The sequence below is a fragment of the Macaca nemestrina genome, chromosome 8 (assembly GCF_043159975.1).
Source record: "Macaca nemestrina isolate mMacNem1 chromosome 8, mMacNem.hap1, whole genome shotgun sequence".
Lineage (NCBI taxonomy): Eukaryota > Metazoa > Chordata > Mammalia > Primates > Cercopithecidae > Macaca > Macaca nemestrina.
The window spans coordinates 25,590,466-25,615,362 of NC_092132.1; the positions used below are offsets into that span (position 1 = coordinate 25,590,466).

General features: G+C 37.6%; 1 protein-coding gene across 4 annotated transcripts in view; it reads left to right on the forward strand.

Moving 5' to 3' along the window:
* The window catches only part of LOC105468525 (TATA-box binding protein associated factor 2), a 119,710-nt gene that overhangs the window by 41,619 nt on the left and 53,194 nt on the right, over positions 1-24,897 (forward strand). For all 4 annotated transcript variants that reach the window (XM_071067881.1, XM_071067882.1, XM_071067883.1 and 1 more), the window contains 9 exons: positions 265-350; positions 2,245-2,380; positions 4,986-5,140; positions 5,821-5,935; positions 6,282-6,391; positions 9,271-9,336; positions 11,000-11,252; positions 13,799-13,939; positions 16,940-17,050. In XM_071067881.1, the coding sequence (XP_070923982.1) occupies positions 265-350; positions 2,245-2,380; positions 4,986-5,140; positions 5,821-5,935; positions 6,282-6,391; positions 9,271-9,336; positions 11,000-11,252; positions 13,799-13,939; positions 16,940-17,050 (1,173 nt within the window). The remainder of the gene's footprint in view (positions 1-264; positions 351-2,244; positions 2,381-4,985; positions 5,141-5,820; positions 5,936-6,281; positions 6,392-9,270; positions 9,337-10,999; positions 11,253-13,798; positions 13,940-16,939; positions 17,051-24,897) is intronic.

Sequence of the window (24,897 nt, forward strand, 5' to 3'; positions counted from 1 at the left end):
GAACAGCCATAAGAAAAAGTTGCCAGGCTGCTGTCCAGCCCTGAAGTCACAAAGTAGGGAAGTCTTTGGCTTTTGTCATTCTGCCAGCTACATGGGCTGCTTTATTTATAAGAACATAAACTACTCTTTAAATACATTTCACTTATTTTAAGAAATTTACATCTGATTTTAGGAAATGAGAATTCAGTTTAATTCTAAAATTTGGTATGTAAAAAAATGTTACTTTACAAATTTTACTGACTCCTATTTTTATATATTTTTTAGGAGCTAGACAGAATTGTGGCATATGAACTGAAAACTGGTGGAGTTTTACTACATCCCATATTTGGTGGAGGAAAAGAGAAGGATAAGTATGTTTATTGTTCAGAGATGATATTATAAATCTTGACTATATATGAAAATTATTTCATTTAAGAGCTAAATAGTATTTCATTATACCTCAGAATTTAACCTTTTTGTTTATTGCTGTCCTTTGCTAAAGCTTACAAACTCGTAAAGCTCTTAAGGTTGGAAGTAATAAGTAAAATATAAAAATAATTTTTAAAATGTCAGATTGATTAAAGTATTTTAAGTTTTAATATGCCACATTTAAAAAAAAAAATTTTATTGTTTTTTTAAGTGAGATCTCACATTGTTACCCAGGCTGATCTCAAACTCTTGGGCTCAAGCAATCCTCCTGCCTTAACCAATATGCTACATTTTGAAGGAGATGTGTGATACCACTTGCCATAGTTTGTTTATGCTACTATAACAAAGTACCACAGACTGGGCAATAATATAAACAATAGAAATTTACTTCTTGTTCTGAAGGCTGGGAAGTTCCAGATTGAGGCACTGGGAGGATTGGTGTCTGGTGAGGGCTGCTCTCCGCACCTAGTTGGCACCTAGTCGCTGCGTCCTCCAGCGGGGAAGAATGTTGTGTCCTCACAAGGTGGAAGGGATGGCAGGGCAAGAGAACACTCCCTTCAGCCTGGAGCCTTTTTATGAGGGCGCTAATCCCATTTATGAGGGTAGATCCCTCATGACTTAATCACATCCCAAAGGCCACCCCTCTTAAAACTGTTGCATTGGGGTTTAAGTTTCAATATGAATTTTGGAGGGGGCACCATCATTCAAACAAACCATAGCACCACTCGTACACTGTGAGAGTATAGTTCAATATAGTGTTTCTGATGGGGAATTTAGTGTGGTACTAATCAGAATTGTACAATGGGTAATTTTTAGATGCAGCAATTCTTCTAGGTATGTGATCATGTAGATATTCTTGTGGCCCAGCATGGGAGCTTATGCCTGTAACCCCAGCACTTTGGGAGGCTGGGCAGGTGGACCACCAGAGTTCAGGAGTTTGACACCAGCCTGGCCAACATGACAAAACCCCATCTCTACCAAAAAATACAAAAATTAGCCAGGCATGGTGGCAGGTGCCTGGTCCGAACTACTCCGGAGGCTGAGGCAAGAGAATCGCTTGAACCCAGGAGGCAGAGGTTGCAGTGAGCCTAGATTGTGCCACTGCACTTCGACCTGGGGACAAGAGGGAGACTCTATCCGCTCCCCCACCAAAAAGAAATTCTTCTTCTAGGCATTTATCATACAGAAATATTTGCACATGTGTAAAAAGATATTCACCATAGCATTATTTTGTCTAGTGATAATTTGTAAACAACTTAAATGTTCATGTATGTCATAAATATTTTCTAGACTATCTTTCTCTAAATGTATGATCCTTTTCATTATGTCAAAAATTTTTATTTTTACATAGTCATTGTGGTCTTTATATCTTCCAGATTTTATATTTTTTCTTAGGAAAGTTTTTCCCATTCCAAAATTATAAAGAGAAATTTTTTCCTTCATTTCTTTTAGTACTTTTTAAATGGTTTTTGTTTTATATATATATAATCAATCCTTAATATACATTTGTGCATGCTTCAGTGTTGGGATATTTATTGGAATTGCATTGATCGTATTGACAAATTTGGGGAGAATGCAAGTATTTACAGTATTGTATCTTCCCATCTAGGAGCTTGCTATTTGTTTCTTTTTATTCAGATTTTCCTTTATGTCCTTAAGTAAAACTTCATAATTTTCTTCCAGTTAAGTTTGTTTTTAAATGTTTCTTAGTACTAAGGAAATTGTTTATATATTCCCATGAGGTTTTTTTGGGTATTTTCTTGATGTGGTCATGAAATTTATTGTTTATTAATAGTCAAATTTGCTGTATTAGGTAAATGTGTTTATTTTTTTTAGTCCAGCTTCCCATCTACACTTTTCAATAAAGCATCCACATACGCTGTCCTGGGAATACTACACTATGTTTCAGTGTAAAGCCCACCTTGTGATGAGATTGATTGAAAATAGGATCAGTATGGAATTTATGCTACAGGTAAGTATTAAAGTTAAGAACTTAACAATGGTAAATAAATATCTGTATGTGTGCAACCTGAATATGTTTCTGTAGAATAGGAGTCAGGACATCTGGATATATAGTTTTGTCTGCCCACTAAGCAACCTGTGCTTTATATTTGCATTTCCTCAGATGTAGAATGGATATCAATACCAGAACAACTTAGCACATGATTTTTATGAAGACAGAATGTAGTGGTTGGGCATGGCATCTCATGCCTATAATCCCAGCACTTTGGGAGGCTGAGGTGGGATGATTGCTTGAGGCCAGGTGTTCGAGACTAGCCTGGGCAATGTAATAAGACCCCATCTAAAAAAAATTTATATTACAAAGTCAGGCATAGTGGCATGATTCTGTAGTCCCACCTTCTTGGGAGGTGGAGGCAGGAGGATTGCTTGAGTCCAGGAGGTTGAAGCGGCAGTGAGCTATGACTGTGCCACTTCACACCAGCCTGGGCGACAGAGCGAGACTCTGTCTCAAGAGAAAAAAAAAATTAGAATTGTCGGGATGAAAGTAAAACATATCTATGCATATGAATTTGTGTTCTGCATTATATTAAGGATGAAATGCCACTTTAAACTGTTTTCAATAGAAAAATGTAAACCAATATAAAAAATGTTTGTTTTTGCTATTGCTAAATTTTGCCATATATTTTAAGCAAGTTTCAGTGTAAATAGTTGTGATTTAGTAGTTGAGAGTGGAAACCAAATGTTCAGCCATTTTTTTTCATTGATAACATTCTTAGAGGCAGGTAAAAAATAATTTTTTTAAAGCATTTTAAGTTTGCTATAAAGTTCAGTTTCTTTAATCTTTCTTTCACCTTGCCTTTTTTTTGGTCTGTTTTGTTTGTTTTTTGAGATAGGGTCTTACTCTGTTGCCCAGGCTGGAGTGCAGTGGTGCAGTCACGGCCCACTGCAGCCTTGATCTCCCAGGCTCAAGGGATCCTCTCATCTTTCTCAGCCTCCTGAGTTGCTGGGACTATAAGCATGCACCATCACCCCTGGCTAATTTTTGTATTGTTTGTAGAGATGGGGTTTCACCATGTTGCCCAGTCTGGTTTCAAACTCCTGGGCTCAAGCTACCCACCTACTTTGGTCTGTCAAAGTGCTGGGATTACAGGCATGAGCCACCGCACCCAGCCTTTAGAATGAAGAACAGAAACATTAAATGAGAGATGGTCCATAAAGAGCCACTCAGGCTTTGGAGTAGTATAAATCCTGATGAGTATCATTAACTTCTTAATTTCTAGCTTCTATGTAAACTCGTAACACAATAAATTATTGGTATTATGTAGGCACCAGCCCCACAGGGTTGGTGGGTTTTTCTGTCCGTGTGCAGAGACAAGAGATCATAGAAATAAAGACACAAGACCAAGAGATAAAAGACAGCTGGGCCTGAGGGACCACTACCACCAAGACGCGGAGACCAGTAGTGGCCCCGAATGCCTGGCTGTGCTGTTATTTGTTGGATACAAAGCAAAAGGGGGCAGGGTAAAGAGTGTGAGTCATCTCCAATGATTGATAAGGTCATGTGAGTCACATGTCCACCAGACAGGGGTCCCTTCCCTGTTAGGTAGCCAAGGCGGAGAGAGAGAGGACAGCTTACATCATTATTTCTTCTATGCTCTTTTCAGAAAAGTCAGAGACTTTAATACTTTCACTAATTTTGCTACTGCTATCTAGAGGGTGGAGCCAGGTGGGCGGAGCCAGGTGTACGGAATGGAACATGAAAGTGAAACAGGAGCATGACTGCTGAAGCACAGCATCACAGGGAGACGGTTAGGCCTCCGGATAACTGCGGGCGGGCCTGATGGATGTCAAGGCCCTCCACAAGAGGTGGTAGAGCAGAGTCTTCTCTAAACTCCCCCGGGGAAAGGGAGACTCCCTTTCCCAGTCTGCTAAGTAGCGGGTGCTTTTCCTTGGCACTGACGCCACTGCTAGACCATGGTCTGCTTGGTAGTAGGCGTCTTCCCAGACACTGGTGTTACCGCTAGATCAAGGAGCTCTCTAGTGGCCCTGTCCGGGCATGACAGAGGCTCACATTCTTGTCTTCTGGTCACTTCTCACTGTGCCCCTTCAGCTCCTATCTCTGTATGGCCTGGTTTTTCCTAGGTTATAATTATAGAGCAAGGATTATTATAATATTGGAATAAAGAGTAATTGCTACAAACTAATGATTAATGATATTCATATATAATCGTATCTATGATCTATATCTAGTATAACTATTCTTATTTTATCTATTTTCTTTATTATACTGGAACAGCTCGTGCCCTTGGTCTCTTGCTTTGGCACCTGGGTGACTTGCCGCCCACAGTATTATATACTTACTGTAATTCTTAATGAACAGTATTATGCAGTGTATCATTAACATTCAATAATGTTTATATGAAGAATGGTTTTGTATTCTGGCTGCTTATATCTTTGCATATTTCTGTTGCTGGTAGTCTTTAGAATAATCTATGTAATAGTGAAATTATTGTCTTCTATAATTGACTATAATAAAGTTATAGTGCGAAGTGAGTATTCTATATAATTGAAAAGAATCTGTTATATGAACTTACTAAATGATTTTATCCTTACAGGTTTTCAATAAACTGCTAAGTCTGGCTAGTACTGCTTCATCTCAGAAGTTCCAGTCACATATGTGGAGTCAGATGTTGGTTTCCACATCTGGGTTTTTGAAATCCATTTCAAATGTCTCTGGCAAAGATATTCAGCCGTTAATAAAGCAGTGGGTGTATCCTTTTCAATAGCAGTTCAACAAAGTGGGGAAGGGAATAAGGTATATGTGCAAGGGGAAGATGGAAGGAGAGGTTTGAGGGGGACTAAAGGAAGTATGAACTGTTTATATTTCTAAACAGTGGTAGAAATAACGATGAACTGTGGATTGTTTCATCTGAGATTCCTACTAGACATTAAGGTCCACACACGTATGTTTATATTTGTAAAGTTTGGCATATTTTAAAGTATTTTCTAGTGAGTAAAGACTATGTGAGTAAAAAAACTGGTTTGATGGTAGGATAGGTAAGTAATCTGCCAGAGAGGCCTGTAGAATTACTTGTGAGGTGCAGTAGTTTGGTGACTTGTGGATGTAGTTAGGGGTTGGCACAATTGGAGTGGTATCTTGGAATTTTGCAATTTTTGCATTTTTCACTTTATTATATTAATAACCTTGTATAGTGGTTCTGCTTCTTTCAAAACACAAATTTGTCAGTGTTTCAGAAATTTTATTTAAATCTGGGAAAGCATTTTTCACAAGTACTTTGAAAACTTTGCGACCTGATTTACAGCAGAGTATGCTCTCAAACTTTGAACTGGTGGGAATTCACTTGAAAATTACTAATACCAAGATGGATAATTTATTTTGTTTAGTACATATTCACTTTTGTATGTAAAATTTCCTTTACAATTCTTCAGAGATCAGAGTGGAGTGGTAAAATTTTATGGAAGTTTTGCATTTAATAGAAAACGAAATGTCTTGGAATTGGAAATAAAACAGGACTATACATCTCCTGGAACTCAGAAATATGTGGTAAGTGTTTTTCCAAAATGGCCTTTGTATTGCTATCTCCTCAGTTTCAATAGAAGAGGGACTTAGGGATGGGTTACTACTTAGAAATTAATGAGATTTTGTTTGCAGAGGATAATTTGTGAAAACATTGGCTTTGTCAAAGAAGGGAAGTGGAGGTACAGAGATATCAGGGGACTCTGAATCTTCCAGTTGCCCTCTTTGGCACCAATTGCCTATCTAGGTCTCCAGATACTCATTTTGTGTAATATCATTTTATATCTTGATTTATATTTCTCTGTACACATAAGCATACATATTGGTATTTTTTAAATCACATCTCTGAACAGTGTGTTGTTTTTTTAAAAAGGGACCACTTAAAGTGACAGTGCAGGAGTTAGATGGATCCTTCAATCATACGCTGCAAATTGAAGAAAACAGCCTTAAACACGATATACCCTGCCATTCCAAAAGTAGAAGGTAGGCATTACATAATAACTATAAATTGAAGGGTAAACTACAAATCTCACAGACTAAAATGCCAAAATAAAAATTCTGTTGTATACCTAATTTTTAAAAATTATACTTTAAGTTGTGGGATACATGTACAGAACGTGCAGGTTTGTTTCATAGGTATACACGTGCCATGGTGGTTTGCTGCACCCATCAACCCGTCATCTGCATTAGGTATATCTCCTAATGCTATTCCTCCCCTAGACCCCGACCGCCCAACAGGCCCTGGTGTGTGATGTTCCGCTGCCTGTGTCCTTGTGTTCTCATTGTTCAACTCCCACTTATGAGTGAGAACATGTGGTGTTTGGTTTTCTGTTCCTGTGTTAGTTTGCTGAGAATGATGGTTTCCAGCTTCATCCATGTCCCTGCAAAGGACATGAACTCATTCTTTTTTATGGCTGCGTAGTATTCTATGGTATATATGTGCCACGTTTTCTTTATCCAGTTTATCATTGATGGGCATTTGGGTTGGTTCCCAGTCTTTGCTATTGTGAACAGTGCTGCGATAAACATATGTCCATGTGTCTTTATAGGAGAATGATTTATAATCCTTTGGGTAATACCCAGTAATGGGATTTCTGGGTCAAATGGTATTTCTGGTTCTAGATCCTTGAGGAATTGCCACACTGCCTTCCACAATAGTTGAACTAATTTACACTTCCACCAACAGTGTAAAAGCATTCCTATTTCTCCACATCCTCTCTAGCATCTGCTGTTTCCTGACTTTTTAATGATGGCCATTCTAACTGGCGTGAGATGGTATCTCATTATGGTTTTGATTTGCGTTTCTCTAATGACCAGTGATGATGAGCTTTTTTTCATGTTTGTTGCCGCATAAATGTTTTCTTTTGAGAAGTGTCTGTTCATATCCTTAACCCACTTTTGATGGGGTTGGTTTTTTTCTTGTAAGTTTAAGTTCCTTGTAGATTCTGGATATTAGCCCTTTGTCAGATGGATAGATTGCAAAAATTTTCTCCCATTCTGTAGGTTGCCTGTTCACTCTAATGGTAGCTTCTTTACCTGTGCAGAAGCTCTTTAGTTTCATTAGATCCCATTTGTCAATTTTGACTTTTGTTGCCAATACTTTTGGTGTTTTAGTCATAAAGCCTTTGCCCATGCCTATGTCCTGAATGGTATTACCTAGGTTTTCTTCTGGGGTTTTTGTGGTTTTAGGTATACCTAATTTTTTTAGACAGAGTCTTGCTCTGCCGCCCAGGCTGGAGTGCAGTGGCGTGATCTCAGCTCATTGCAATCTCCGCCTCCTGGTTCAAGCAATTCTCCTGCATCAGCCTCCTGAGTAGCAGGGATTACAGGCACCTGCCACCACCCCCTGCTACTTTTTGTATTTTTAGTAGTGACGGGGTTTCATCATGTTAACCAAGCTGGTCTTGAACTCCTGACCTCAGATGATCCGCCCACCTCGGCCTCCCAAAGTGCTGGGATTACGGGCATGAGCCACCATGCCCAGCCTATGTATACCTACTTTTTTAGGTAGAGAACATGCTATCAGATATCTTTTTTTCCTCATTTTACTTCCAGTTAGTATTACCAAACATTCTTTGTTTGCTTGCCTTCTTGATGACATTTTTATCTTTAGAATTAAATAACACTTTTTTAACATTTAGCTTTAAGAATCCTCATTTTGTTGGAAGGTAGAGGCTGAGGGGTGAGAATGGAAGTTCGAGTTTTTGGTACTAGAAAAAAATTCAAGACAAATAGGTTCATTCTTACTAGTCTTGTTGGATCAATACCTACAGGAAATATTAGAAAAAATGGTGATTGAAGGGAAAGAGCTCAATATGTCATGAAAAGCCTCTGCATCTTGCTGTGTCTTTTTTGCTTTTTTCTCTATATTATCATGCCCCTTCAGAATCTTCTCGATGTATTTCAAAGGCAAATTCCCACTTTTCTTTAATATATTTTTCAGTTACCACTTATTTGGCACAACAATTAGTATGTACTCTGAATAGTGAGAGATGAGAACATGTCTGTGCTTTGCTGGAGAAATACGAACTTTCAGGAACAGAAGTGTTATACTCATGACTGTGTTTAGTTCACTCAGATAGATGAGAGTGTCTGTTGACTTTGAAGTCCTTTAAAGAACTTGATTCTGAAATCTTACAGTCATTCTTACTCTGAGAAAATTCTTCCTTAAATCAGAGTGAGTTACTTATTTCTTTTTGTCCTATCAGCCTTGGAAATTGGTAACATTTGATTGCTATTCTCAGGTTTTTTTTCTCTGTAATAACAGAATGTCATTTGAGTATTCTCTGGTATGAGGAACACAGGAAAACTTTTCTCCGTGCCTGTTTTTATTTGCCCTTCCCCAGTTAACATAAAAACAGTTGCTTTTGTTTTTGCTTATCTTGAATCTTGTGCATATTAATTGGTTCTACATATGATCAGTACTCTTACGATATTTTATTAGTTAATTCATGTAGGACAGAACTTTGCATATATGCAGCAGACAACTCAGAATTATTCGTTTCCCATTTCAAGCCTGATCCTTTTTCTATTTAAGAGTTTTCTTTACTGATATATCCCCTTTTCTATACAAAATTGCAGCTACCAGTTCTTGGAATATATGTTTTAGGTTGACATTTTATTATATATTTATGCTTCTTGTTAACATTTGATCAGGAAAATAATTTGATATTTACTTGATTCCCACCAGCTTTTAAATAAACACTTTGTTCTATTTAAATTTTATTACATTTGATAGCCATTTTTCCTAAGGATAGCTTTCAATGTTGTGTGAAATCCTTTATTTGAACTTTAGCTGCTGTTAATCTCCATTCAGAATTAGAAATCTCACAGTTTTCTAACCTACTTTTTCTTAAACGTAGGAATAAAAAGAAAAAAATCCCACTGATGAATGGGGAGGAAGTTGACATGGATCTTTCTGCAATGGAGTAAGTTAGTTAACTTAAATATAAGGTTATAATTTTTCTGCATTCTCATTTGTCTACTTCATTATGCATATGTAAAAGCATGTAACTGTCCTCCAGATGAGTGCTTTAAAATTTTTTTTAATAGAAACTCTATGTTAAAACAGTTTATGTAAAATCATAACTAATCAAAGAGATAAAAGTAAGTCTGCAGAGCCTAGGTGAAATTAAGAGGAAATGCATTATGGTTGAGGGGTGGGCATAACTTTGACTAGGCAGCTTTCTTGTTCTCTCTTGGTGGCCTCTAGAGCAGTGCTCAAACTATAACGTGCATGTGAATCAGTTGGGGACCTTCCCAAAATGCAGTTTCTGATCCAGTACTACACTAGTGAGGCCTGATAGTTTGCATTACTCGTGAGCTCCCTGGTGATACTGATTCTTTGTCCTTAGAACAAAGGTCTGGGGTGCCTTAAGTCTCCCTATGCTTGCGAAACAATTTAAAAACCACTGTTCTAAACTTTATGTGGTAATATTTATTGATTGACAGTGTTTTATTTTTAAATATGATACAGCTCAGACTTTCTGATTTTGCCCATTCTGTACCTGTATATTTTTTATAAAACCTCTGTAGTTATTTACTAACTTGATTGCCAGATTATCACTACTGTTTATATACAGATTATGTTCATTTGCCCTTCAAGATCAGTGTTAATTTTTTTTTTTTTTTTTTTTTTTTGAGGCAGAGTCTTGCTTGATTGCCCAGGCTGGAGTGCAGTGGCACCATCTTGGCTCACTGCATGCCTGGCTGCATGCCACCATGCCTGGCTAATTTTTGTATTGTTAGTAGATTTGGGGTTTTGCCATGTTGGCCAGGTTAGCCTTGAACTCCTGACCTCAAATGATCCACCAGCCTCGACCTCCCAAAGTGCTGGGATTACAGGCATGAGCCACTGCACCCAACTGAGATCAGTGTTAATTTGATTTTTTCATAGCAAGTACTTGGCCCGTAGTAAGCACGCAATATTTGCTGAATTTGAATTAATATTACAGATGGTGTTTTTTTTTTTTTTTTTTTTTTTTGAGACGGAGTCTTGCTGTGTCGCCCAGGCTGGAGTGCAGTGGCGCGATCTCGGCTCACTGCAAGCTACAGGTGGTGTTTTTTTCATGGAAGTGTTGACATAGACTAGATGTTTTAAACAGTGTTACTTTCAGAAATACATGCAAATAAATTTGTGATATGCCTCCAAATCAGATTTCAGAACTTGCTGTTTGAAAAAGGCAATCATGAGTCTAGTATTTTTAAAAGTTTTAAGTCAGCTGAACAAGAAATTCGTCTCATTCTTTTTTTCGCCTCATATAATTACAAATCAAAATCACCAAAATAATTTCAGATGGGAAGTAAGAGATTCAGTATCCTTTGTAAAAGACAATTAATATTTTCTTATTTTTGAATGTCCTTTTAACAAGATGGATATGGATCAGACATTGTGAGAAAGTTGATATATGTTAAACATTATGAGGAATTTGTCAGTGCAGTTTTAAAAAATGAATACAGTAAAACTCCAGGCAGTCTTGAATACTACATCTAAAAGGGAACCTGGTTAATAAATGCTTTGTATTTATTTTCTAAATATGTAGATTATAAGTTTAAAAATTAAATTAAAAATAAAATTATATTTTCTTTCAGTGCCGATTCCCCTTTGCTGTGGATAAGGATAGACCCAGACATGTCAGTATTGAGAAAGGTAGAATTTGAGCAAGCTGATTTTATGTGGCAGTATCAGCTCCGGTATGAGAGAGATGTTGTTGCACAGCAGGAATCCATTTTGGCTTTGGAAAAATTCCCTACTCCAGCATCTCGGCTTGCACTCACTGATATATTAGAACAAGAGCAGTGTTTCTACAGAGTAAGAATGTCAGCTTGCTTCTGTCTTGCAAAGGTGAGATTATATATAGCATAAAGGAAATAAAGATGACTATTGTATATATTCTTTATATCTCTGAAAATAAATTAAAATTCACCTAGTCTTTAAATTTACTTGGTAGCTGATTCTTTGAAAGCTTTTGTCAAATGCTTTTAAATTAATAGGACTATTTTGAAAGAAACATGTTTTGACCTGAAAACAGATATGCAGAATAATTTTATAATTGTCAAAATGAAAAGTTAGAGATTTTAAAAATCAAAGAGAATTTTCACCATTTTGTTGAATTGTCAACCACGTTTTTAAAGTGAAGAATATATTTGGTGAGCAATTTCTTGGTTTGAGTGATGTTTTACATTAAAGTACATGAAATCTCTGAGTGTGTGTGCGTGTGTGTGTGTGTGTGTGTGTGTGTGTGTGTGTATGTGTATGTATTTTGTTTTTTTAAATAAAGACAAGATCTCACAATGTTGCCCAGAATGGTCTCAAACTCTTGGGCTTGAGTGATACTTCTGCCTCAGCCCCCGACACAGCTGGGATTACAGGCATGTGCTGCCATGTTCCACTGTATTCAATTGATTGATTAATCTTAATTATCCCACTGTAATAATTATTCACATTGATTTGAGTTTATAAATTGGCATTAGTGATAAGTAACTTAAAATGGTAGACTCTATAATATTCTAGAAAAGTTAATTAAGAAAACCAAATATGTTTCTTTAGATGCAAATTATCTGAAGGTAGAACAAATGGAAACCAGAAAAATGCAGACAAAATTTTGGCCAGGAATAATGTTTTCCAGGTATTTTTTTAAAACTTGATAGTAGGGCCGGGCGCGGTGGCTCAAGCCTGTAATCCTAGCACTTTGGGAGGCCGAGACGGGCGGATCACGAGGTCAGGAGTTCGAGACCATCCTGGCTAACACGGTGAAACCCCGTCTCTACTAAAAAATACAAAAAGCTAGCCGGGCGAGGTGGCTGGCGCCTGTAGTCCCAGCTACTTGGGAGGCTGAGGCAGGAGAATGGCATAAACCCAGGAGGCGGAGCTTGCAGTGAGCTGAGATCCGGCCACTGTATTCCAGCCTGGGCGACAGGGCGAGACTCTGTCTCAAAAAAAAAAAAAAAAAAAAAACTTGATAGTAGGTTCATTTTCCATTTAGTGATTCTTGCCTTCCTCACTGTTAAATCCATTTGTCCTATATTTCAACAAGTTTATAATGGTTTTGATTTCTTTTTAATGATAATAAGTGAGTAGTTTAATACCTATGTTCTCAGATATGTGAGAGAAAGCAGTGATTTTCTTTGATAAAACCATCTGCAGAGAATATAATTTCATTGTTTCTATTAAGATCTTTGTGATCCCTGTATGCTAAAATCTTAGCAGGTCTATAAAATTGTAGAATATGTTGTTTAATCATAATTTCATTTTTTGGGGGCATGATTTTTATATACCCTAAAAATATCAATAGCAAGACATAGGGTAAAGCAAGATACGCTTTTGTAAAGCATGCTTGCAGGCTTAAATAGTAGCACTGCATTTGGCTTCTTGTTCAGTTAGGGTAGATTGAAAAACCTTATTTAAAATTCATGATGATGTTTCTGTCTGATGAGGTTAAAATATTACAATTATGTCTGTCTAAATGAATAAAGACAGACTATTCAAAATATGAGTCTTTTGCATACGTATTTTTCTAAAACGTTAATACTGCCATTTAGAAATTAACTTGTAGAAAATAATTATAAGTACATGTAAGAATTATTTTGACCGAGTGCAGTGGCTCACGCCTGTAATTCTAACACTTTGGGAGTCCGAGGCAATTGGATCACTTGAGGTCAATAGTTCAAAACCAGCCTGGCCAACATGGTGAAACCCCATCTCTACCAAAAATACAAAAATTAGCCAGGTGTGGTTGTGTGCACCTGTCGTCCCAGCTACTCAGGAGGCTGAGGAAGGAGAATCTCTGGAGCCCAGGAAAGCCCAGGACACAGCGGTTGCAGTGAGCTGTGATCGTACCACTGCGCTTTAGCCTGAACGATAGAACAAGACTCCATCTCAAAAAAAAGGAAAAATAATTTTTTTTTTTTGGAGATGGAGTCTGTCACCCAGGGTGGAGTGTGATGGTGCCATCTTGACTCACTGCGACCTCCCCCTCCTGAATGAAGCAGTTCTCCCACATCAGCCTCCCAAGTAGCTGGGATTACAGGCACCCGCCATCAAGCCCAGCTAATTTTTTTTGTATTTTTGTAGAGACGGGGTTTCACCATGTTGGCCAGGCTGGTTTTGAACTCCTGACCTCAGGTGATTCACCCTCTTCGGCCTCCCAAAGTGCTGGGATTACAGGTGTGAGCCACCATGCCCGGCTGGAAAAAGAATTTTTTTGCAGGGTGAGTTTGTATAGTTTCTTGGAAATGGTGATAAAATGCTAAATTGTTATAAATTTCTGAGAAGTGAAGTTGTTGAAAAACCAATGCAGTTATAGTATTGATAACTTTTAAGAAGCTGTTTTATTTAAAAGTATGTTTGCATTGGTAATGGAAATTACTTTGTTTTTTAATTATTTACAGATTGCAAATTCAATGGTGAGCACATGGACAGGACCACCAGCCATGAAGTCACTCTTTACTAGGATGTTTTGTTGTAAAAGTTGTCCAAACATTGTGAAAACAAATAACTTTATGAGCTTTCAAAGTTATTTTCTACAGAAGGTACAGTTTACTTTCTAATTTTCTCATGGTTTTTATATATCTCAATTTAAGTTGGAGACTGTTCAAATAATAGGTGTATTTACTTTCTTTGCCTCTATTCTTTTTTTTTTTTTTTTTTTTTTTTGAGATGAAGTCTCGCTCTGTGGCCCAGGCTGGAGTGCAGTGGCGTGATCTCAGCTCACTGCAAGCTCCGCCTCCCAGGTTCACGCCATTCTCCTGCCTCAGCCTCCTGAATAGCTGGGACTACAGGCGCCCGCCACCACACCCGGCTCATTTTTTGTGTTTTTAGTAGAGACTGGGTTTTACCGTGTTAGCCAGGATGGACTCGATCTCCTGACCTCGCAATCTGCCTGCCTTGGCCTCCTGAAGTGCTGGAATTACAGTCATGAGCCACTGCACCCGGCCTCTTTTTTTACTTTTAAACTTTTTTCCAAACTGATTAAGTGATTATTGATTTTGTGATCTGTGTGCAAGTGACTCATTGGCCACATTAATATTAAAGAAATGTTAAATAAATTAAGAAATTAAATTAAAGAAATATTAAAATTAAAATTAAAGAAATATTAAAGAAATTAAACAGAAATGTTTAATTTGCCTTTTTGATTGGTTACCTGAGGGATGGAGAAGTGAGTAGGCCCTTCTGTTGGCAGTCCTAGAATGTGGACAGCACATCTGAGTCAGAGACAGCACAGCATGGAGTTCTAGTGTTAGTCCCAGTCCACTACTCACCAGCAGTTTGCACATGTACAAGTTTCTTAACCTTCTACACCTCAGTTTAAAATTTATCTTTTTTAGAATTAAGATCAAGTATGTAAAGTGTTTTATACTACACTTATATTAAGTTTTCTATAAGTGGAATTTTTAGAAAGTGGTGGCGTGCTATGGTCTAGTTAGAATCATTGTTTTAGGAAAGGATATGGGAATGACAGGATGGTCAGCATTTGGGCTATTTGGATATCACACATAGAGTTTTTTTTAGTAATTTCATAATAATGAAGGCAGAGATCAGGTTAACTAGATTGAACTAGAAAGGAGGAGTGAAGTTGAAGTGGAGAGAACTAATGAAGCCTGTTCTTTCATGATTTCAGTCAAAGATGTAAGAAAGGATACTATGTTGAGGATGAAGCAAGGTTGAGAAAAGGACTTTTTGAGTTTGTTTTGTACAGAGGAAGAACAAACTTGATGCATGTGTGACACAGGGAAAAGAGCCAGTGGAGAGGGAGAGATGAAATAGTCAAGTGGAGAAAGTAAATAGAGAAGGTTGAGCAAGTTCTGGAAGTGTTAGAGGGTGGGGCGCAGTAGGGAAGTAAATTTTAGAAAAGATAAGAACATTCCTTTTTTTGAGGCAGGTGGAATGTAGATTAAAAACAAGTGAAAAGATAGATGTTGAGGGAAATGTTAGGCAAGTTGAAATGTATTTATGATGGAAAAGAAGTAGATTGCACAGCAGCATTGGGGTGCCTTTTGAGAGTGGAAGCCAGGATGTATTTATAGTAAATCTAATCAGCAGGACAGATCCAGGGTGATCCAGGTTTTGGGAAAGGTAATAATGGTGTGATCAAAGAAGTCTGTGGCATCCTGTTATTTTATTTTTAAGAACTGCTCTGTATTACCATTTCACGAATTTATGGTATGGAAGCAAGTTGATTTCTGTGTCCACCTTATATTTGTCTCATGATGCCACTGTGCCTTCATGTAGCTTAGGTCAATGTTTCAATCTGGAGTTATGAACCGTTAGTGAAGGGATCATGAAATCAGTGCAGTTTTTTTTTTTTTGTTTGTTTGTTTTAAATAAAACAGAATAGGTAGTATTCAGTATAAGCCATTTGTGGTTTACTTTTAAATTTGTATATAGTGCATTTAAAGTGTGTGTGTGTGTGTGTGTGTTAGGTTGTGTTATAAAATGTAGTTTTTCCTGTTAGCTACTGTCAGAAAAATTGGAAAGTCAATGCTTTTATTCCAATTCGCCTTTCTGATAATACTTCTAGTGGACAGGAGAGAGAGAGAGATTGGTACCTAAATGAAACTTGAGTCTCAAAGGGCAGAAAGGGCATAAGACAGGTGTTTCTATGGAAAAGAGCCTCTCCCTCAGTTGTTCCTATGGTACTAACACTGACTATTGTTGCTCTTGTTATCTCTGCTTCTTCAAGCAATAAAATAAGCCATTCTCCTTTCTGACCTCCATTTTAGAGGAATAATTATTTTGAGTAAGAGGGGTTAGTCCATATCTCCCTATGTGCTAAAGACTAAGATGTCTAGTCATCTGTAGTCCTGCCTAGAATTTAATTAGGTTTGTTTTACTGACAGAGTTAACCAATGTGTGTAAGTCATGTTTCTACTTTCTTAAAAATGTTGCCTGTGAAGATTTGGAAAGAGAAAAATTAGGCTGCATTTCAGATGATTTATCATTTTTTCCCTAGGTTGAGGATTGGGTGTTCCTGAGGATTAGGTGTTGGGAGAATCAGTTTGTTCTAAGACTGAGTGGCTCCACCTACTTATGTCGTTTAATCCTGAAAATGGTTGTGAGGAAATGAGGCTCCTACTCAATAGGCAACTAGCTAAAGACACCTAGCACAGAAGGTAGTAGAGTTTAGTTATTGAATAATGGTCCATCTAATGCTGAAATCTGTACCTTTTCCATTGTATTACACAGAAGTAATTCTAAAATCTATGCCTTTTCCACTGTATCACATATAAGCGAATTTATATAATTTACATCACATGTATTTCCTCCGGCAAATGAGGACCAAGGCACATAGCCTACAGAGTGATGTGCAGTCATGCAACTCTTCCCTTAGTTTCCTGCCCAGCTCTTCTCTTATGTTAGAATGCTTTGAGATATGTTGTCAGTGGGAGGGGTTGGGATGTGGAGGTGTTAGGCTCCGTCCAGATATCTGTGTCAGCCCAAGAGTAACTCTTTTCTACTTAGAGTTCAATGAATTGTAGTAACAAAAAGTTAGGTTATGTGCTTTTAAAAGCTCTTTTTTTTTTCTTTTGTAGACTATGCCAGTTGCAATGGCTTTATTAAGAGATGTTCATAATCTTTGTCCTAAAGAAGTCTTAACGTTTATTTTAGACTTAATCAAGTACAATGACAACAGGAAAAATAAGGTGAGGTACTTTTATTTTCTTATCTTCTACAACAGTTTTCTTAGAAAGGCAGAGTAATTTTCTTAATATTACAAAACTACCCAATGGTATTTGTTTCTGAATAAATAGTCTATAAAAATCATCGTTGAGTCCATAGTACTTGAAATTTCTAGAGACAGAGGCATGTAAACACGATTTATTAGAATAACCAGTGGATAAAAAACAAGATTAGTTTTTAAATGTTCTTCAGACCTCTTGTAGTGTGGAGAGGAGTAGTGCATCAAATTTGGGATAGCCAGCTAAAACTTGGTAAAACCTGACAATACAATTTTATTTATATACATTTATTTTTTTGTTCACCTAGTGATACCTAAAAGAGTTCTCGATTGGGATTAACTTGTTTCTTGATTCATTTGACCTTTTTCTTTTTTCTTTTCTTTACCATTATGTCTTTATTCATTTATTTAGCAAATAGCAATTGGGTGTCATGCTTCAAAAATTATTTCATCCTACTTTTTAACAGTCCAACAATCAACAAATGTTTTTAAGAATATATGCTATGCTAGAGAGTGTCCCATGTTACCTGGAATGGAAAGATGGTTGATGTCTTAATGAACTTTATTTATTCATTAAACAACTGCTCTATATTAGTCTGATTTTATACCATCAAGGACACAACCTGGTAGGGAAATCAGACAAGTAAACAGTTGGCAGTCATATGTGATAATTGATCCAATGGAAGTATATATGATTCCCTAGGGGAATGCAAGGTGTAGTCCTCTCTCAATATCCATGGGGGATTGGTTCCAGGACCCCCTTTTTGGATACCAAAATCTACAAATGTTGAAGTCCTTTATATAAATATTTGCATATAACCTATTCACATTCTTTCATATACTTTTAAATCATCTCTAGATTACTTGTAATACCTAATACAATGTAAATGCCATATATATCATTGTTAATACTGTACTGTTTAGAAAAGAATGGCAAGGAAAAAAGTCCATATGTGTTCAGTGCAGGCACAGCCTTCCTTTTTCTTCCCCCAAATATTTTTGATCTGAGGTTGGTGGAATTCACAGATGCAGAATCCATGGATATGGAAGCCACATATACAGAGAGAGGGTCAGATATAGTGTCTACTTCGAAGGATGTAGAGAGAGACTCAGGGAAGTTTAGTATAGAAGTAGTGACCCTCAAACTGAGTCATAAAGATGAATAGGATTTTCCCAGAGTTTGAGTAGGACCAGTCTAGGAAGATTGTTCTAGCAGAAGGAACAGCACATACGAAGACACAAGTAAGTGTTAGGATAAGTCAAATTGATGAAACTTTTAATAAAACATTACAACGGTAAAAAAAAAAAAAAAGTCACAGGCATGTTTATTAAAAGATGACTATTTTAATGAAAATCAGGAAAAAAATATTGCCTCTTTAACATTCAAATAATTTTAAGCTTAAAGACTCCTTTAAAAATTAACATTTTAAAAGAATATGTTAACTCATTTTTTCTTGCCACTGTTTAATACTGTTGACTTCATCTCTGATAGGGTTTATGGTCATTGGTCTCTCCCAGAATAAGGCATATTAGGGACATAGGAGTCCAAGGTTATCTTTTAGTTGCCTTTGTCATGATAGTCCAACCTTTTTTAATGAGTAGTAAGCTCATCTATGCATACTAATTTTAGGAAGCATGTGCTTTTTATTCTTTCATTATTGTTTTGCTCAAATGGCTCAGATTTTCATGTAATTTAATACTAAATTAGAATAATAAAACTAATAACTAGTAACTAAAACTAGTAACATTAAATTAACATAAGTTATCTAGTGTTTTATTTCACTCAATACATAGGTGGCTAAGTAGTTCCCAGGGAAATTTTATCTGATGGATGGTATAACAGGCTGTTTCCCATTATTTCACTTAAAAGTTAATTTCATGATTATGTTAAAGTTTTTTCAGCAATCAACCTTTATTTTTTATTTATTTATTATTATTTTTTGAGATAGAGTCTCGCTCTGTCACCCAGACTGGAGTACACTGGCGTGATCTCGGCACACTGCAACCTCCACCTCCCAGGTTCAAGCGATTCTCCTGCCTCAGCCTCCCAGGTAGCTGGGACTATAGGCATGTACCCCCACACCTAGCTAATTGTTGTACTTTTAGTAGAGACGAGGTTTCACCATGTTGGCCAGGCTGGCCTCGAACTCCTGACCTCAAGTGATCTGCCTGCCTCGGCCTCCCAAAGTGCTGGGATTACAGGTGTGAGCCACCATGACCAGCTGCAGTCAACCTTTAAATTGTGTTGGCCTGCTTGTAGGAAGCCCTCAAATGTACCTAAAACACATAATTACTATTTTTTTTTTAATTACTCTCTGATGCTTGATTTGGGGATTTGATTTCCAATTTTTTTTTTTTTTCTTGAAGCAGGGTCTGGCTTTGTTACCAGGCTGGAGTACAGTGGCGCAATCCTGGCTCACTGCACCCTCTGCCTCCTGGGTTCAAGTGATTCTCCTGCCTTAGCCTCCTGAGTAGCTGAGATTACAGGCACGTGCCACCACAACTGGCTAATTTTTGTATTTTTTTAGTAGAGACAGGGTTTCACCATGTTGGCCAGGGTGGTCTCGATCTCTTAACCTTGTGATCCACCCTCCTTGGCCTCCCAAAGTTCTGGGATTACAGGTGTGAGCCACCACGCTTGGCCTCCAATTTTTTAAATATTTAATAAAGTTCTTTTTTTGTCCTGTCAGGCTTTGTTAGAGGTTTTTTGTTTGTTTTTACCATGTATGTTGCATTAAAATAGGTCCGAGGATCCTACTAGGAGTAAATTGAAATTTTTTAATGAGCCGTTTTATTCGTATGATGCTGGAGTGTCTTTCTAATAGCACCAGGTTCAAATCTCATGGAACACTACAACTACAAGAAGCCAGATGCGTAATTTAGTTCAGCTATTTGCTTTGTAACAGGACTAAGAGCATATAAGGGGAAGTAATTATCTCTGCTGCTTTTAAAGAAGTCCAAAATTGGGATTTTAGGACCAGTTTTACTAATCAAGTCAGTATGTGGTTTTGTAAAGAAATTTTCTCCGTGTAAATCAGGGATGTCCAATCTTTTGGCTTCCCTGGTCCACATTGGAAGAAGACTTACCTTGGGCCACACATAAAATACACTAACACTAACACTCATCAGCTCATAGCTGATGAGCTAAAAAAAAAAAAATTGCAAAAAAACACACAATATTTTAAGAAAGTTTATGAATTTGTGTTGGGCCACATTCAAAGCTGTTCTGGGCTGTCTTGAACAAGCTTGGTGTAGATAGTCTATATGTGTAGATAGTCTACATGTCATAGTAAATATATAAAATACTGGTTAATAGTAGATGCCTTTTAGTTATCTTTCTCTAAGTGAGACACTTAAAGTTCATTTATTTAATAGACATTATTACTAGGTTTTGATGATACTGAGATGAATAACTTATGATCTTTCCAGGTACTTAATCTATAATGAAAGAAATACACAAAAGATCAATTTTTTTTTTTTTCGCGACTGAGTCTCGCTCTGTGGCCCAGACTGGAGTGCAGTGGCGCAATCTTGGGTCACTGCAAGCTCCTCCTGCCAGGTTCACGCCATTCTCCTGCCTCAGCCTCCCGAGTAGCTGGGACTACAGGCGCCCACCACCAGGCCTGGCTAATATTTTGTATTTTTAGTAGAGACGGGGTTTCACCGTGTTAGCCAGGATGGTCTCAATCTCCTGACCTCATTGTCTACCTGCCTCGGCCTCTCAAAGTGCTGGGATTACAAGCGTGAGCCACCGCGCCTGACCAAGAACAGTATTTTTAGTAAGATAAGTATTATGACATTAGGTTAACTAACCTGCTGAGGAAGTGCTTGGAAGGATTAACCCAAATTAAGGATGGGGAAGCCAGAAAAGGCTTCCTGGGAAAGGTTGAATCTAGAGAGAGCTGTAAGTTGATGAGGTGAAAGGACAGGAGAGGAGGAATACATGGTCAATTATAGAATCTTAAAAGTATAGAGAGGGAGCTTTTTGAATTTGAGAGGTTTCAAGAAGATCATTATTTTAGAAGTTATTTTTATAACTTTTGGCATATTTCTTGAAAATGGATCCATCTTCCTCATATTTTTACTTACTTTGTAAGATGTGAATATCTTAACTCCTACTATAAATCCAGTTTCTATTATTGTATAAATTATATAAGTACAAAGAGGATATAGATATAAATTTAAAAGTATATCAACTTTTAACTTGGAACTTATCAGCAAACTGAGCTCTTCAGACTTCTTTGTATTTTTTTTTACATAATAGAAATGGTAGTGTATTATAAGAATAGCTTTAGCACAGTGCTATTTGGAAAAGAATAATCTACTTATTAGATAATTGTGCTATTTAATTTTGTAGCCAAATTGTGCTATTATTTCTTCTCCTATCTTTTTAAAAAAGGAAATTTTTAAAGAAAGGTAACCATAGGGTTTTTTGGTGTTTTGTTTGTTTGCTGTTTGTTTTTGAGAAAGTCCAAGCTTGCTTTTTCAATAATGATGTTGATTCTGATGTCCACTTATTGAGTGCTTAATACGTTCTTAGTACCATAAGTGTTTTTCCTATATTTTCTTATTTTAAGTAATATTATTATTTGAGATGGAGTCTCTCTCTTGTCACCCAGCCTGGAGTGCAGTGGCATGATCTCGGCTCACTGCAGCCTCCACCTCCTGGGTTCAAGTGATTCTCCTGCCTCAGCCTCCTGAGTAAGTGGGATTATAGGCTTCTGCCACCACACCCAGCTAATTTTTATTTTTAGTAGAGACGGGGTTTCACTATGTTGGCCTGGCTGGTCTCGAACTCCTGACCTCAGGTGATCACCCACCTTGGCCTCCCAAAGTTATGGGATTACAAGCGTGAGCCACCAGGCCCAGCCTTATTTTAATTAATATTATTATTTTATATTATGTGTCTTTTAAAATTTTATTTTGTTTTAGATTGAAGAGTTGGGTACGTCTGCAGTTTGTTACATAGATATATTACCTAATGTTTGGGTTTGGACTTCTAGCGTACCCATTACCCAAATAGTAACCATTGTACCCAATAGGTAATTTTTCAACCCTCACTTCCCTCCTAGCCTCTCCTCTTTTGGAATTCCCAGTTCCTATTATTTCCTTCTTTATGTCCATGTGTACCCATTGTTTAGTTCCCACTTATAAGTGAGAGGATATGCTATTTGATCGTCTGTTTCTGAGTTATTTCACTTACGATAATGACTTCCAACTGCAGTCATGTTGCTGCACAATACTATTTTGTTGTTTTTGTGACTGCATAGTACTCCATTCGGTATATATGCTACATTTTCTTTGTTCAATCCAAATTAGGTTGTTAATTTGAGATCTGTCTTTTTGATGTAGGCATGTAACGTAATCAACTTTACTCTTAGCATTGCTTTTGCTGTATCCAAGAGGCTTTGGTATGTTGCATCTCTATTTCATTCAATTTTTTTTTATTTGTCTTGATTTTATAGCTTACCCAAAGGTCATTTGGGATCAAGTTGTTCCGTTTCCATTTGCTCATGTAGTTTTGAGAGTTCCTCTTGATATTGATTTGTAATTTTATTCCACTGTGGTCTGAGAAGATACTTGATATGATTTTGGTTTTTTTGAATTTATTGAGATTTGCATTTTGGCCAAGCATATAGTCAATCTGGGGGAATGTTCCAGTTCAGATGAGAAAAACGTATATTCTGCAGTTGTGGGTAAAATTATCTGTAAATGTCTGTTAGGTCCATTTGGTCTAGATTCTAGTTTAAGTCCAGAGTTTCTTTGTTGACTTTCTGCCTCAATGACCTGTCTAGTGTTTTCAGTGGGGTGTTGAAGTCCTCCACTATTATTGCATTGCTGTCAATCTTTTCTTAGGTGTAGGTGTTGTTTTATGAATCTGGGTGCTGCAGTGCTGGGTGTGTATATAATTAAATCTTGGTTTTGTTTTAAACTTTGTCAGTATGTAATGCCTTTCATTTTGTTTCTTTCTTTCTTTACTGTTGTCAGTTTAAAGTCTGTTTTATCTGATATAAAAATGGCTACTCCTGGCTGGGCACAGTGGCTTATCCTGTAATCCCAGTGCTTTCAGAGGTCGAGGAGGGCAGATCTCTTGAAGTCAAGAGAACAAGATCAGCCTGGCCAACATGGTGAAACCTCATCTCTACTTAAAAATATAAAAATTAGCCATGTGTAGTGGCGCATGCTTGTAATCCCAGCTACTCAGGAGGCTGAGGCAGGTGAATCACTTGAACCCAGGACAGGGAGGTTGCAGTGAGCTGAGGTTGCACCACAGCACTCCATCCTGGGCGACAGAGCGAGAACCTGTCTCAAAAAAAAAAAAAAAAAAAAAAAAGAGTGGCTACTCCTGCTCGCTTTTATTTTTCATTTGCGTAGTATATCTTTTTCCATCCCTTTATTTTGAGTCTGTAGGTGTCTTTTGTCATTAAGGGGGTCTCTTCTAGGCAATAGATAGTAGTGTCTTTTTTTTTATCCAACATGCCATTGTGTATCTTTTTTTTTTTTTTTTAAGAGACAGAGTCTCGCTCTGTCGCCCAGGCTGGAGCGCAGTGGCATGATCTCAGCTCACTGCAACTTCCACCTCCCAGGTTCAAGCATTTCTCCTGCCTCAGCCTCCTGAGTAGCAGGGACTACAGGCGCATGCTGCCACACCCAGCTAATTTTTTGTATTTTAGTAGAGACAGGGTTTCACCATGTTGCCCAGGCTGGTCCGGAACTCCTGAGCTCAGGCAGTCAGCCCTCAGTCTCCCAAAGTGGTGGGATTACAGGCGTAAGCCACTGTACCCGGCCACACTATATCTTTTAAGTGGAACATTTATGCCATTTATGTTCAAGGTTAATATTGAAAAGTGAGGTTTTCTTCCTGTCATACTGTTGTAGGTAGTTGCCTTGGAGCCTTAATTGTGTAATTATAGGATCTGTGAGCTTTCTGCTTGCATGTGCTTTTATGTTGGTGAGCGTCAGTCATCCTTTCATTTCTATGTTTAGAACTCCTTTGAGCATTTATTATAGGTCTGGTCTAGTGGTGATGAATTCCCCTTGATTTGCTTGTCTGGGAAAGACTTTATTTTTCCTTCATTTATGAAGCTTGGTTTGGCAGGATATCAAATTCTTGGCTGGCATCTTTTTTCTTTAAAGAAGTGAAAAATAGACCCCCAATCTCTTCCAGTTTATAAGGTTTCTGCTGAGAAGTCTGATGGGATTTCCTTTATAGGTGATTTGACACTTCTCTCTAGCTGCTTTTAAGATTTGTTCTTTTAAGTTGACCTTGGGTGGTCTGGCCCCTATATGCTCTTGTGAGATTTGTCTTATTTCATTATCTCCCAGTTGTTATCTGGATGTCTTGTCTGGATATCTATCACTGTAGTGAGATTGGGGAAATTTTCCTGAATTAGTTCCTCAAATATGCTTTCTAAACTTACTACTTTTTTTTTCTGCCCCAGGAATGCCTATAAGTTATAGGTTTGGTCACTTTATGTATTCCATATTTCTTGAAGACTTTGTTCATTTAAAAAAAAATTGGGGGCTGGGTGCAGTGGCTCATGCTTGTAGTCCCAGCACTTGGGGAGGCCGAGATGGGCGGATCACTAGGTCAGGAGACAGAGACCATCCTGGCTTACATGGTGATACCCTGTCTCTACTAAAAGTACAAAAAATTAGCTAGGCATGGTGGCACGTGCCTGTAGTCCCAGCTACTTGTGGGGCTGAGGCAGGAGAATCGCTTGAACCCAGGAGGTGGAGGTTGCAGGGAGCCGAGATCACACCATTGCAGTCCAGCTTGGGGACAAGAGCGAGACTCCGTCTCAAAAAATA